The sequence below is a fragment of the Alternaria arborescens genome, assembly GCF_004154835.1.
Source record: "Alternaria arborescens strain FERA 675 chromosome Unknown contig_17, whole genome shotgun sequence".
Classification (NCBI taxonomy): domain Eukaryota; kingdom Fungi; phylum Ascomycota; class Dothideomycetes; order Pleosporales; family Pleosporaceae; genus Alternaria; species Alternaria arborescens.
Window position 1 is genome coordinate 569,915 of NW_021167872.1, and position 13,874 is coordinate 583,788.

At 50.5% G+C, this 13,874-nt stretch overlaps 7 protein-coding genes across 7 annotated transcripts; 1 reads left to right on the forward strand and 6 right to left on the reverse strand.

Moving 5' to 3' along the window:
- Nucleotides 1-81: 81 nt before the first annotated feature.
- On the reverse strand, nt 82-793 carry AA0111_g7640 (hypothetical protein; the record flags this gene model as incomplete). The annotated part of the gene is made up of 2 exons (XM_028653999.1): nt 82-483; nt 539-793. 2 exons carry the CDS (start codon nt 791-793, stop codon nt 82-84), a joined length of 657 nt encoding a protein of 218 aa, XP_028504877.1.
- Nucleotides 794-1,987: 1,194 nt separating this feature from the next.
- AA0111_g7641 (hypothetical protein) lies at nt 1,988-2,835 on the reverse strand (the record flags this gene model as incomplete). Its single annotated transcript, XM_028654000.1, has 2 exons — nt 1,988-2,177; nt 2,237-2,835. The coding sequence occupies 2 exons, from the start codon at nt 2,833-2,835 to the stop codon at nt 1,988-1,990; spliced, it is 789 nt and encodes a 262-aa protein (XP_028504876.1).
- A 629-nt stretch (nt 2,836-3,464) lies between these two features.
- On the forward strand, nt 3,465-4,117 carry AA0111_g7642 (hypothetical protein; the record flags this gene model as incomplete). The annotated part of the gene is made up of 2 exons (XM_028654001.1): nt 3,465-3,597; nt 3,858-4,117. The coding sequence occupies 2 exons, from the start codon at nt 3,465-3,467 to the stop codon at nt 4,115-4,117; spliced, it is 393 nt and encodes a 130-aa protein (XP_028504879.1).
- Nucleotides 4,118-4,654: 537 nt separating this feature from the next.
- On the reverse strand, nt 4,655-7,417 carry AA0111_g7643 (Heat shock protein; the record flags this gene model as incomplete). The annotated part of the gene is made up of 1 exon (XM_028654002.1): nt 4,655-7,417. One exon carries the CDS (start codon nt 7,415-7,417, stop codon nt 4,655-4,657), a length of 2,763 nt encoding a protein of 920 aa, XP_028504878.1.
- Nucleotides 7,418-8,536: 1,119 nt separating this feature from the next.
- On the reverse strand, nt 8,537-10,102 carry AA0111_g7644 (hypothetical protein; the record flags this gene model as incomplete). Its single annotated transcript, XM_028654003.1, has 1 exon — nt 8,537-10,102. One exon carries the CDS (start codon nt 10,100-10,102, stop codon nt 8,537-8,539), a length of 1,566 nt encoding a protein of 521 aa, XP_028504881.1.
- A 365-nt stretch (nt 10,103-10,467) lies between these two features.
- AA0111_g7645 (hypothetical protein) lies at nt 10,468-11,481 on the reverse strand (the record flags this gene model as incomplete). Its single annotated transcript, XM_028654004.1, has 1 exon — nt 10,468-11,481. The coding sequence occupies one exon, from the start codon at nt 11,479-11,481 to the stop codon at nt 10,468-10,470; it is 1,014 nt and encodes a 337-aa protein (XP_028504880.1).
- Nucleotides 11,482-11,956: 475 nt separating this feature from the next.
- AA0111_g7646 (hypothetical protein) lies at nt 11,957-13,148 on the reverse strand (the record flags this gene model as incomplete). The annotated part of the gene is made up of 2 exons (XM_028654005.1): nt 11,957-13,038; nt 13,100-13,148. 2 exons carry the CDS (start codon nt 13,146-13,148, stop codon nt 11,957-11,959), a joined length of 1,131 nt encoding a protein of 376 aa, XP_028504883.1.
- Nucleotides 13,149-13,874: the final 726 nt, after the last annotated feature.

Below are 13,874 nucleotides of genomic sequence, written 5' to 3' on the forward strand. Positions count from 1 at the left end.
AATCTCTCGACTTGCCACGTCCCATCAAGCGCTTGTTTGCTTCTTTCATCATCATCATCCTGTCTTCCATCGGCCTCGCCTTTACGATGTAGGCACAGGAATGTTGCCCATCTCAACTTCCTTCCTTTGTTGCCTAGCTGCCCACTTGTCCGCCATCCAAGTGATAACCGTAACAGCCATGCTTGCGCCTACAAGCAAGAACACAATGAGCGTGCCAATAAGTGCGAACTTGCTGGCTCCACAAAGCGTCTTGAAGTCTCCGTTTCCCATGCCAGCCGGCATAGCGATGTCGCCCGGCAAATCTTGAGCAAGCGGTTGCGAGTTCTGCATCTTGCATGTCCAGGTCTGGATGGTATCAACTTCTGGGGCGTTGTTGTTGAGCATGTGTGCCCAGATCGTCGTAATCAGAGTAAGGAGAAGAGTAGGAAGGAGAGTGGCGAGGGAAAGGAGGGCGCGGAGAGTGTACTTCTGGCGAAGGGCAAGCTGGTGCTTGTCAGTATGCATCCCTACACATAATAATGTCAAGGTTGTTCCTCACCTGAGGCACAAATGATGCGATCAAGAATGCACCACAGAGAACCAGTGTCACGACGGACGACGCGATGAGCGCTTTGGTACCCTGAACGTCGAAATGCTGAGGCCACATCGGTGCCCACCAAGGGTTCGTGAGATGTTGCCTGTTGAAGACATCCAGAGTGTATGCCGAAGTGCCAAGGATACATATGCTGAAGACGACGACGAGACCTGTGATGATGGCCTGTGCCAGGTGGAAAGGAGCGGGGTTGATCTTCATCTTGATTGTAGTCTTGCTTCAAAGATATTCCTTGTTGTATTATACAAACGCAAAGCGTAAGGTATGAGGGTATAAGAATTGGGTCGTTGAATTGGTGTCAACCAGGAGCACCTCTCTTTCTTGAAATGAAGGACGAATAACGAGATAACGAAAGAACAAGCAAGCACAGAGGGCCTGATATAACCTGAGGTTTCGAGAGAACCTTTGCCTGGGATGATGGGAAACAACTCTGGGGGTGGCACATGCCTTTAAAACGACTTGGTCGCAATTCGGGTTTCATGCCTACAGAACACATCGTGCAACCCCCTGCAGCCATCTTCAGTTCGCGTCTCGAAATAGACGAACAAGAGCAAAGAAAGAACGGTAATCTGTCTTGCCGCTGCGACTATCGGTGGAACTTGGGTTAGCAGCGCCGGACTGCTGGGTTGGCGGTGGTGGTGTATTGTTATTCGCAGCGCGTAAGCTGCAGACCAGTCTTAGAATAGTGATATTAACCAGCATATCGTATTGCCGCATTGCCGCATATGTACATTTAGTAGCCCATACCGTTCACTGTGGTCTGTGACCTCTCCACTCAATCAGTGAGGTTGCCGATCGTACCGTGCGCCAGACTCTGTGGCTTGCCTGTGGTTCCACTGGTAACGAAACATGGCAAAGTCAGAGCATGAGCGGCTGTAGTGCGCTTTCATGCCGTCGAATGAGGGTACAGAGTGACCTGAATGCAGGGTCACTAAACTGTGAAACGCGAATGCGGTGCGGGCGCTTCGAGAGTTGATCTGCAGATGTTGATTCGCGGGGTGTATAGGCGCTTACGAGTTTATGGTGCTTTCGCGCTATGATTGGCCGTGAGCTTCTCTAGCAGGTAAGAACATGAGATTTCACAACCAGCAAAAATAGCAGTTCAATTTAGACGGTAAGCTTGGTGAACATTCGGATAGACTGATGGGCAGAGTAGATGGCCAAGTGCACTTGGATACAGCAACAATAGATGAGAAGCGTGCTTTGTTATATAGAACTTGACAGTAATTACTGTTCGAGTAGAGGAATTTACAACCCTCATTTCCTGGCAATCCTGCTACCAGTCAATGCAAGATAATACATATGTAGCCGCTGGCTAGGGTATTCCTGATCAAGCTAAAGTATGTCGCAGTGGTACAAAACGCCCATGACCAGAAGAATGGCTCGTACGCGCTTTCATAGTTGACCAGTGAGACCCCCAAAGCCCCACTTCCGCCGCCCAGAACTTTGTGTGTCCTTCGCCTTGCCCTTTTTCGCAGCCTCTAGGGAATGTTCCTTCTCCCATTCTTCGTCGGCCTTGTACGCCATGATTGCGTGCTCGAGGTTATAATCGGCTTGTTCAAGGTAGAGAAGAGCAACATCGTACCTGACACGGAAGGTCAGTTTCTGTATCTTTGCGATGAATTGAAAGGTTGTAGCGCTTACTCGGCGACCTTGCATCTAACCATGAACTTCCGTAGCTTTGTCTTCTTGATCTCTTCTTCCTCTCCCTCTAGTGGCCTCGGACTAAGACTGACCCCACCTTTGTAGAACTCTCCAGGTATAAGGACCGTTCTACGCGCCGCCAGCAAATGGTCTGCATATAAGTTATTCGTTCGGCGCAAAGCATCGGCGGGTACACCGTATCGAAGCGATAGTGATAAGATCGAGTCGTTGTTCTGATCAACAAAGTGTAGGACATCAGGCGCGTTTTCAGCATCTGAGTTCGTCTTTTCAGGCGGCGGTTGTAGCGCGTTGTGTGCTGAGTATGGCGGTAGTTCGTCGCCGGCCTGCTGCTCGTCTGGTGGCGAATACGTAGGAGGATCGCGTAGACCATGTGTTGGTAGTGCCGATGGTCCTGTCGATATCTGGCAGTATGGGCAGTAGTTCTGGAATCTCGGATTGTCCGTCAAACATCTGGCGCATATGGCACGGTCACAGCAGTCAAGTCTACGCTCGAACTGTGACGGTTTTTCGGTCTTCTCATCGTATGTTGGAGGTATCGACGACAGGAGGGCAGCGCAAGTACAACATGCCTCAGACATGGTGATATAGTATAGCAGACTTTGGTGTATACTGATAGATTCTAGGCTTGGGCTCGTGGGAGATGGTCGGAGGCAAAGTGACTGCCGCTACGTCATGACTAAGACGGTTAGCGATCGCGAGTGCACGTGAAGGCGCGATAGTGCTGAAATGTTAGTCAGGATCAAGCCATGCGCCCAAGACATGGGCTTTCCTCGGCGGAGAAGACATTGTCGGTCTATATCGCGACAGCAAAGTGATGTGAGGACTGGCAGGTGTTGAAGTGTGGCAGCCTGGGAGCGTGGAGCGTATGCAAGGGTCCGTCGCTGCTGCCAAGTCCATGTCCATTAGCGAGCACACGGACCACGACACCAATTTTCGCCAAACTCGAACTTTTCGCGATCTCCCATCTTCCTTACCGCCCACCGCAATCACACGAGGTATGTCTTTGACCCGAGTGCCCTTCAGAGCCAGGAGATGCACTCGCCGTCGTCCGCAAGGATGAAGGCGACACTGCCTCTCCTCTTCGACAAGAGCTGAAGAACCCTCATGCAAGGGCACTCTCCATGCTCTGGCATCTGGAGGCTAACCACCCATGCGCAGATACCTCAGTCGCCTCCGCCACAGAGAATCTCCCGATAACACCGTCAAAATGGTCAAGACTTCCGTCCTCAACGATGCGCTCAACGCCATCAACAACGCCGAGAAGGCTGGCAAGCGCCAAGTCATGATCCGTCCTTCCTCCAAGGTCATCGTTAAGTTCCTTACTGTCATGCAGCGTCACGGTATGTCTATCTTTGTACTTGCATTCATCGCACGCGCAATCCACCCTGCCTGAAGACGTATGCAATGCCGCCCAATGTTCTCCGCTAGTAAACCTACATCACCTCTTCGGGCTGATAACTACTCACTGATCTCGACTCCCCACGATCAATGAGCTTTAAGTGTCCGATATATTAACTGCGGAGAACTTACACGTCTTCGGATCCCTTTCATGACGTCTGATGTTTATTTCGCCGCAACATTCACTGATATCCTTTTTCAGGCTACATTGGCGAGTTCGAGGAGGTCGACGACCACCGCAACGGCAAGATCGTCATCCAGCTCAACGGCCGCATCAACAAGACCGGTGTCATCTCTCCCCGCTACAACGTCCAGCTCCGCGACATGGAGAAGTGGGTTGTCAAGCTACTCCCCTCGCGTCAATTCGGTTACATCGTCCTCACCACCTCTGCTGGTATCATGGACCACGAGGAGGCCCGCAGGAAGCACGTTGCCGGAAAGATCCTTGGTTTCTTCTACTAGATTACTCGAATTTGTGGTGGAGTGGGATGCAACATACCCGGACTTGGGCAAGCATATGTTTGGCCAAGTAGTCCATCATGGAACGTTAAACGAAGAAATGACAAAAGTTCATGACTGGGATTGCTACAATTCTGACAACGGTGCATGCGATATGAGTTGTCCTTGTGAAATATGATTCGCACCGCTCGCTGTTTTCTTATAATGAGTCCCAAGGATACTACATATGCAAAATAGCAAAATCCCCATTCGAAATTGAGCTATTAGTAGAGTAATGATCATCACCGCGGTATCGCATGTCCATCTGAGTGATTCAGACTATTGATTTCATTAACCATGTACAAGATAAATACATCAAGTATGCTATCCAGAAAACGCCAGCCCGTGCTTCTACTTTTATGGGCAATCATCAGCCGTAACTCGTAATCCCATCATGATGCCTCTATCGGAGCATCCATATGTTCCCCATGAAAAAAAAAACTTCCTAAACGCCTATGCTGAGATTCACTTAATATCCTTCCCTGGTTTCACTGAATTCCTCTAGTCGTAAAGATCCATGTCTCCATCAGCGTCATCCAGTTCGGCCACAGCATCGGACTCATCGTACATTTCCGAGTCGTCCTCGCTGTCGGTATGGTTGGGTAGTACCAAGATGTGTCCGTCATCCAGCACAACCCTAGCTGTCTCACCCTCTTTGATAGAACCGCGAAGGATGAGCACAGCAAGACGGTTAAGGACCTCCTTCTCGATGAGCCGTGCAAGTGGTCTGGCACCATAGGCTGGTGAGTAACCTGCCGAGCCAAGGTAATCTCGTACCTCTGGCGTCATCTCGATGCGTACATTGCGGCCGTTCTGGTTGAGTCGCTTCTGGATCTCGCCCAACCTCACATCGACAATCTTCCGGATTTCGCGCTTGGTAAGACGGTTGAAGATGACAATGGAAGAAATACGGTTCAGGAACTCAGGGAGGAACCAGTTGCGCAACGCACCCATGACCATCTCCTTGGTGGTGGGGTCAATCTTGCCGTCGGGTGCGTTTGGTCGAGACAAGTGTTCAGCACCCAAGTTGGATGTCATAACGACGATGCAGTTCTTTGCATCAACGACTCTGCCTTGGCCGTCGGTAATACGACCGTCGTCCATGAGTTGAAGAAGGACAGTGAGTACTTCTTTGGCAGCCTTCTCAACCTCGTCAAACAGGAGGATAGAGAAGGGCTTGCGACGAAGAGCCTCGGTAAGTTGACCTCCTGCATCGTGTCCGACGTAGCCAGGTGGTGCACCAATCATCCTGCTAAGGGAGTGTCGCTCTTGGTACTCGGACATGTCGAATCGAATCATGGCCTTTGCATCGTCGAACAAAAACTCTGCCAGAGCCTTTGTAAGAAGTGTCTTACCAGTACCAGAAGGACCGCAGAACAAGAAGCTGGGCGGTTGGTTGGGGTTGGCCAGACCGGAGCGCTGTAGTCGGATGGCGTTGGAGACGGAAACGACAGCCTCCCTCTGGCCAACAACAACTTCTTGGAGATGGCGCTCCATGTTGAGTAGCTTGTCCTTCTCTGTGGTCTTCAGCCGTGTGACAGGGATACCAGTCCAGCGAGCGACGATCTCGTTGATCTGATCTGGACCGACAGAGTCGCTCATGAGAGCCTCACCACCTCCACTTGCCTGGTGGGCCCACATCTCAGCATCGGCGCGGGCCTTGTCCCGCTCCAGCTCGCTGATGCGTTGCTCGACATCAGGAATGGCGTAGTACTTGAGGTCTGAAGCAGTCTGAATGTCGCGCATACGCTCGGCTTCAGCAAGCTTCGTCTTGAGACCTTCGAGCTTGAGCTTTTGCTCTTGAATGTCCTTGCTACGACCCTTCTCACGTTCGTACATCTCACGGAGCGGCTTAAGCTCTTCTTCAATATTGGCGGCTTCCGCTCGCGCCTCCTTCAGACGGACCTGAGATGCCTCATCCTTCTCTCGGGAAAGCGCGTGAATCTCGATTTGTAGTTGTCGGTGGCGTCGCTCGAGATTATCAAGCGCTTCGGGTTGCGATTCTCTTGTGACACGGACGGCTGCCGCAGCCTCATCGATCAGGTCGACGGCAGAATCAGGCAGTCGGCGTTGAGTGAGGTAGCGAGCAGCAAGAGTAGCGGATGCAACAATAGCACCGTCCATGATGGTGACACCGTGATGAGTTTCGTAGCGCTCCTTGAGACCACGAAGAATGGAAATAGTCTCGGGGATCGATGGTTCTTTGACGAGAACCTGTTGGAAACGACGCTCGAACGCAGCGTCCTTCTCAATGTACTTTCGATACTCGCCCAGGGTGGTCGCACCGATGCAGTGAAGCTGTCCACGAGCCAGCATGGGCTTCAGCAAGTTGGCAGCGTCCATGCCTCCCTCTCCGGAAGAGCCAGCGCCCATGAGAAGATGGATTTCGTCAACGAACAATACTATCATCTCCTTTGACTCCTCAATCTCCTTCAGAACACCCTTCATGCGGTCTTCAAACTCTCCACGGTACTTGCTGCCAGCGACTAATGCACCGACATCGAGAGACAGTAGTTTGCAGGCTGCGAGGTTGGCAGGTACATCCGCATCGACAATGCGGCGGGCAAGACCCTCGACAACTGTAGTCTTACCAACACCAGGCTCTCCGATGAGGACTGGGTTGTTTTTGGTTCGTCGAGTCAAGATGCGGATGACTCTGCGTGTTTCGTCTTCTCGACCAATGACAGGGTCGATCTTGCCCTCCCGTGCCATTGCTGTCATATCGATGGTAAACTTCTTCAAGTTCTCGTTCTCCTCTTCGGCATCAGCCGTCTTGGAGTCTACCCGCTTTGTGCCTCGAAGTGCTTGGATAGCATTGTCGATTTGCTTTACGTTCGGAACGTTCGACTCGGCAAGGATTCGTTGTAATTGAGCATCCTGGCAAAGCGACTGGATGAGGTGGTCGACGGCAATGAAGCTATCTTTCTGTGTTTTGCTCAAGTCTTCTGCAGCGCGAAGCACCTTGGCCATAGCAGGTGAAGGTGAGGTACGCTCTGGTGGAGGGTCTTGGCTTGGTAACCGTACCATAGCCTTCTTCAGGTTGCGCTCGAAGAGTTGGGGGTCGCCATTCGCGCGTTCGAGGACTTGCTTGAATAGCGGCGGCGGTGGGACATCAACCTGGTTCGCTAGATCTTTGGGCGGATCTATAAGCGATACGGCGAGGTGGAGGGGTGTGAGTTGTGAGTGCGCATAGCCCTTAGCTAGATCGAAGCTGTCTGCTAGAGCTTTCGCGGCGCGGTCGGTATATGCGTCAAATGAAGTCATCTTGATTCGTGGCTATTATGCCTTGTATATGGCCCGAAGCCAGAGGAAATAGCGTATGTCGTGAGCTTGTGCTCAGGATTCGTGTATGCGATGTATTGGTGTTGGGTATCTCTGAAGATCAAAAGAGGTGTTACACAAAGACTCGAGGGATTTATATACGTTAAAGACAATTGTACGCAGTTGTTCGCGAAGAGTCAGGAAGCACTCAGTGGCATCGTGTGATTTCTCGTCATATCTCGAAGCTAGTCGTGGTTTCTGCCCTGTCGGTAGAAGCTTCTGGAGCTTCGTACAGGTTTCCGGTCAGGCAAAGTTGCCCGCCAATCACGGTTACGTCACTTCTACCACGCCTTACCCGATCTGGTCTGGGTCAGTCGCGTCGGCCCAACCGGTGCCACATCAGATCACCACGAGATGTATACCCAACGTTGTTCGGCCTACAATCATCACATTTCAAGATGATTCACTTGAGACATGGGCGGGTCGATGAACAGCGTGGCGGGATATGACTCCTCATCCCTGGAAATTCGGCCTTCGATGCGAAAGCTCATAGCCCAAGACATCACCGACACGTCAGACATTGAATACCCTCTCCACGTTTGTTGTCATTTGCTGAAGATAGCGCTTGGTCATTGTATTCAAAGTCATCCTCACCGGAAACACCTGCGCCTCACGTCTACCTTTTACCCAACGCATCGTCCCGACACTTCTTCTCATGTCGCATCTTACACACCGTCATGCGATGAGCGTGAACATTGCCATTAATGCATCTACAGTCTACAAGACTACCGACGTGCACGGTCCGAGTAACTAATTTAATTCGTATGCTTGCGCCAAGAATCTGGGGTACGATACCGACAATACGGACATCTAATATTGCTGCCACCAACGCATGAAGAATACTACACGGTCGTCGCAGTGTTGAAAATACGGCCGATGACCTGCTGTGATGAAATCTCAGTTTATATCTTTCTGTAGCTGAATACGGTATCTTCAGCCATGGTGCATATCAGAAATGAGCACTTGGATTACAAAAATGCAGGAGAATCATGAGTTATTTGGACGATTTGATCCGAATAGCCGGGCTTTACAATGCAACTTTTCGACATCTGAGAAACCACCTCAAACCCCTTGACTACTCGCTCCCTCTGCTGACCTGCTGCTGGTGTCCAGATACCTTTTTCGGCGCCATCGCATACCAGCGCATCGACTTAAACTTACGCACGTTAAACACCCAGCCCCAGTGAACGCCGCAAAGATAGTGAAGTACCACCCACGGCCCACAGAACGCATCAACGGATCGATTATAGCTGCAGACGCCGCGCTGAATCCGCCTCGTGCAAGCTGACCTGAGGCATACGCAGTGCTCGGTACTTCGGGAAACACGTCCACGAGGAGCGCGTTCGCAGTATGACTTAGTAGTGTCGCTAAGGTGGAAATGAAGAACTCCAAGACAAGAGGAACCGCAGGGTGTACACTGTGTTGTACTGCCCAACCATAGCCCGTTACAAAGGTCATCTCAGCGAGTATGATTGGTATCATGTTCCTGAAACGGGCGTTTTCGATTGGAAAATCTAGTATATTTGCTGGATCCGCGATCTCAATTTGACGTGCATGATGCGCATAGTTGAAGTCCATAAGCTTTCCAGCTATTGAGCCGCCGATCGTCATACCAGCTAGCGCAGGGAGGAAACTCAGGCCAATCTGCAGCTCGTTGTAGCCATAGAGCTCCTCAAATAGGACAGAGTGGGCGACCTGAAAGGTGTAGTAGATACCATAAGATGAGGCTACCATACAAAGGATCACAGCAGCGTCTGGATGCCGGATAATGCGTATGGAATCGAAAACTTTTCGAAAAGTCTGGCTGGGCTTTGGCATCGAAGGCCGGTCTTGAATACTCGTAGCAGATCGATCCTCCTGCTCTCTCGAGAGAAAGGATGTCCAAGTTCGCCAGATTCCAGTTGCGGGCCTAGATCCGTTCCTAACGATAGCCCTTGACGTTTCTGGTAGTAAAAAGCCAACAAGGAGAAGGCACAAGATGGCGATACCAAGCAAAGCCATGAAAACGCCCATAGGTCCTGTGGACTTCATCGCCAGCGCTCCACCGATGACCGGTCCGAATGCGGAAATACCGTTGCAAGTCGACAACATTGGTCCTAGCATGCCTCCTCGCTCTGACACAACAGCGACGTCAGCTACAATTCCATAAGCGATCGGCACTGTTGCCGATCCGCCGATACTCTGAAATGCTCGCAATACCATGAGAACTGTGTAGTTATTCTTATTGAGCGCTAGGCCCAAGCTTGCCATCGTGTACGTGGTAACAAGCGCCAATAGTACCGGTCGTCGTCCATACGAATCTGCCAAAGACCCGAATACTCCTGGTGATAGGGCCTGGCAGATGGCGTACACAGTGACTGTCAAGTTGATAGCTTGAACGGATACGGAGAAGTGGGTGCTGAGTGTTGGTATCAATGGAAAATAGATTGTTGTTGTTAAGGTAGATATCAGCTGGATGACCCCAAGAATGTAGGTCATGTAGGTACGGGTATATGCTGAAAACGCAGAATATGCTTCATTTCTTCCTGGTGAGGTTGGTTGGTTGTTCTTGATCGCTATGTCCTTCTGCAAGTTGTCGGTTCTTGGCACCACTTCTTGCATTGGTATGACTTCTGGGGGTAATGACATAGTGAATGATGGCTGCAGAGAACCTTTTTCAAATCTCACAAGGTTTGGGCACGCGATGTGCTACTATATGAAGAGAGGGGGATACGTACCTCGGACGAGTAAGCGCTTGCTTACTTAACGTTAAGCCGTGCTATCCGAGATGCCCAGATCATTTATGCTACATGATTGGAAGGTGGTAAGGATCCCGCATAGCTGGCAACGTCCCTGCAGCACCATACCATCCGGCCGCGGACTCATCCCGATAATACAGTACTACCATTCATGATTACACACACAGGACCGAAGATGATCATCTGTTGGATGAATCACGATATGTAGAATGCACTACACACTTCCTTCACAGACTATATGTCCGAAAAATCAAATCAGTCGTCATTCAAGCTGGCCCTCGACAGCATGATCCTCCTTTCGAGCTCTTCCATATCCCAAGCCCGTAGCTGAACCCACTCTTTCACCTCCTTAGCCATTTCCCACAAGGCACCCTGTTCATCCGTATAACCCTTCTCTTTTGCCTCATCTAACACGCGTCTAGCTTCGCTCGCTGTGCGCCAGAAGCGATGTACATCTGCTGTTTCTGGGAACAATTGCTGTCCCTCACAGTCAACTTTCATTGTCTTGAGATCGGGTATCAGGCGGTGAGCTGGTGTGGGAAAGTAGGGTTGATAGAACAACGAAATCGTGTCATTGTACCATTGTCGCGGCTGGAAAATCACCTTATCTCGATGTTGCTCCAGACAAAGAACATTTTGTAGGGCTACTGATGAGAGGCCTCCATCGTTGTCTTCGTTCTTGTATCCTTCGATATACGGCGCGTCATACATTGTCTCCATGGCTTGAGTCAAGATCCGTAATGAGCTGCCACTAACCCGTATGAAGAAGACTGAAGAATTTAGATGATCACTTTCGGACTTTGTAGCGATGACGGAAATGCTCTTGAAAGTTTCGACATCAGTGATAGGTGGCAGAAAGTGGTGTAAGGGTATGTGAGCGTTCGCGAGGACGATAGTGGTATCAAAGTAGAGTATCCACTCCATACGCTGCTCAATCGGCTTCTGAAGTTCCTTGATGATGAGTGATTGGAGGTGAAGGAATCTGTTGAGAGCGCCTCGCACAATCGGCGTACGCAATGTATGTGTCTCATATTTGAAGCACTCGTTGTGGAAGTCATGAAGGGTAAGAGTGCGGGCGTTCTGTGTCTTATCGCCAGGCTCATAGTACATTGTCGCCTTTACGATCTTCCAGTCTTCTTGCTTTCTTGTAGGCATCCAGAGTATAGAATCGGACCCAAGATCTGGGGAGTTGGTAACCTTGGGCACATTGGGCGCGATGAGATTGGATGCTGTGCAGCTGAAGAATACGCAAATGCCGGCAATGAGCATTAAGAAACAGAAAAATAGCCTGTTCATATGGCGATAGCGTCGCAGCGAGTGGTTAGGCGATGTCTTCGTTGTAGCCTTTGTGTTTGAGGACTTGAGATGGAGAGGGAAAGTTGCGCTTAACTTGTCTGGTGGAATGTCTCTCATAGGTCGCCTAGGCAGAATGTGTTCGAAAGAAAAAACGTCTCCGTCTTATTGAAAGGATTCGATTGGCAATTGTTCGTGAATGCGAGTACGTCACTGCGCACGACAAGTGAAAGAGACAAATGATTCATTTGATGTCGTGACTAGGTTTTACTTGGATCAGTCTCGCTGATAACAACGTTTCTCATCAAGGCTATGATACCGCCTGTAGGTGACTCCAGCACCGAGTCTTACTGCTATTTAGTGTTGGTAAACTGCTCAAGTTGCTGCCAAGCTCCATGGGTATACCGCTCGAGCCTCTACGCTCATAGGGGAGACAAAGCATCGCTGAGTTTCAAGCTTCAGCCTTTTTCTGCTCTTCAGCCTTCTTCTGCTCCTCAGCTGCCTTCTTGTCCTGCTCAGCTTGCGCCTTTGCCTCTTCATCGGCTTTCTTCTGCTCTTCCTCTGCAGCCTTCTTAGCCTCCTCATCAGCCTTCTTCTGCTCCTCGGCATCTTGCTTAGCAGCAGCTTCTTCAGCCTTCTTCTGTTCCTCGGCGTCCTTCTTTGCGGCCTCCTCTTCAGCCTTCTGCTGCTCCTCTTCCTGCTTAGCTGCCTCCTCATCGGCCTTCTTCTGCTCCTCGTCGGCCTGCTTATCAGCACCGTCCTGTTGTCCAAGTGCTTCTTGGAGAGCTTTCAACTCCTCGGCAGCAATCTGTTCGTTGAGCTTGTTGTCTTGCTCATCGTTATCTGCGTTCTGAAGATCCTGAAGAGCGCCCTGCCAGATAGCACCAAGGGTCGCAGCAGGATCCTCGGCAACGGCTGACCATGTAGGCTTAGCACCAAAGAGCTGGATACCAGCGGTCTTTGTGGGCATCTTGTTGTCCAAGGCAGCAGTGGCACCAGCGATGCCGCCAAATCCACCGAGGTTGGCGAAGGCGTTGTTGCCGAGTATATCCTGGGCGACGAGGGTGCGGCTGTCGAAGACCATGACGGTCTGGGTTTGGCGAGCCCCACGGTTGGCGACGACGGCAGATTGCGCGAAGATGTTCTGCTGGACTTGGTTGCCCCTGCCATCGTCGATAGCAACTTGGATCTCCTGTACGACGAGTGTGACGGTGGAGACGTCGCGGAACTGGTTCTGGAAGTTACTCTTGCGAAAGAGGTTGTTCAAGTCGTTGTTGAAACCGTTGTTGACTTGGTCGACGATGAGGACCTCCTGCACTTGCTGAACGACTGCTTGTCGGCGGCCGTTGTCGACAATCTGGAGGTTCTGCTGTTGGATTTGGATGACCTGCTGTTGCTGGTTGAAGTTGTTGAATCCATCAATAAAGTTGAAGTCGCCATCGTTGCTGTTGAAGCCGTTGACAACAGAGTTAAAGTCGATCTGGCGCTTGGAAGAACCAGGAAGAGATCGAGGAGTGTTGATAGGCTTTGCAGCTGTGTTGGGTTAGTACGCTACATTGTATACTTAGGCTTTGAGCTTATGGAGTGAACTTACCAGCGAGGCCGGCCGCAAGCACAATAGTAGCAATAGCCTTGATAGACATGTTGATGATAATGGTGAAGTGGATGAAGGTAACAGTCTTCCTGAAGCGAATCGATAGATTAAAAAAGGTTAAGATTAAACGTCACAGACGTATTAATGATTCAAAGAAAGTGGATTGGCAGACTGTCAAAGTCGCTGAAGAACTGAAATGGGATTAAGGAAGGTAGGAAGGAAGGACTAAAGACCGGAAGAGTGAGTGTGGGATGAGAAAGTAAACTATGTGCGACCCTCCATCAGCTTTTATCCAACGTCTCATCTGTATAACGACTCGTCGATGCCCAAGAAAAACGCCCATATGTCGGTACTTGCCCCCTGTATTGCCGTAAAATGTGATACATGTAGCGCGAACCTTGGGGACTTGTCACTTTGTTACCGGCGATGAACGCACCCGCATCTTGCCAAGAACAAGATGTGCAACTAACACTTTGCCAAGATTTGCTTGACGGTTTTGCCTTGCAGACTGAGGCCTATTGTATGAGCCTCAGGATAGCGGAGCCATAGTATCCGATCGGCAGCCAAGGTATAGCACTCATTTGGGGTGGCTGTGTTATGCCTTAGCGAACCCTCAGGCAGTATTTTCGGAAACTTATGCAGGCCGAACACAGGTAGAAGTCGATGTTCTTTGAGACAGTGCTGAATGCGGAGGCGGATGTATGAATGTAGATCGCTTACGCGATCCTTTGTGTACCACTTCTGCAGGACAGAGACACAACATGCGAACCTCTGT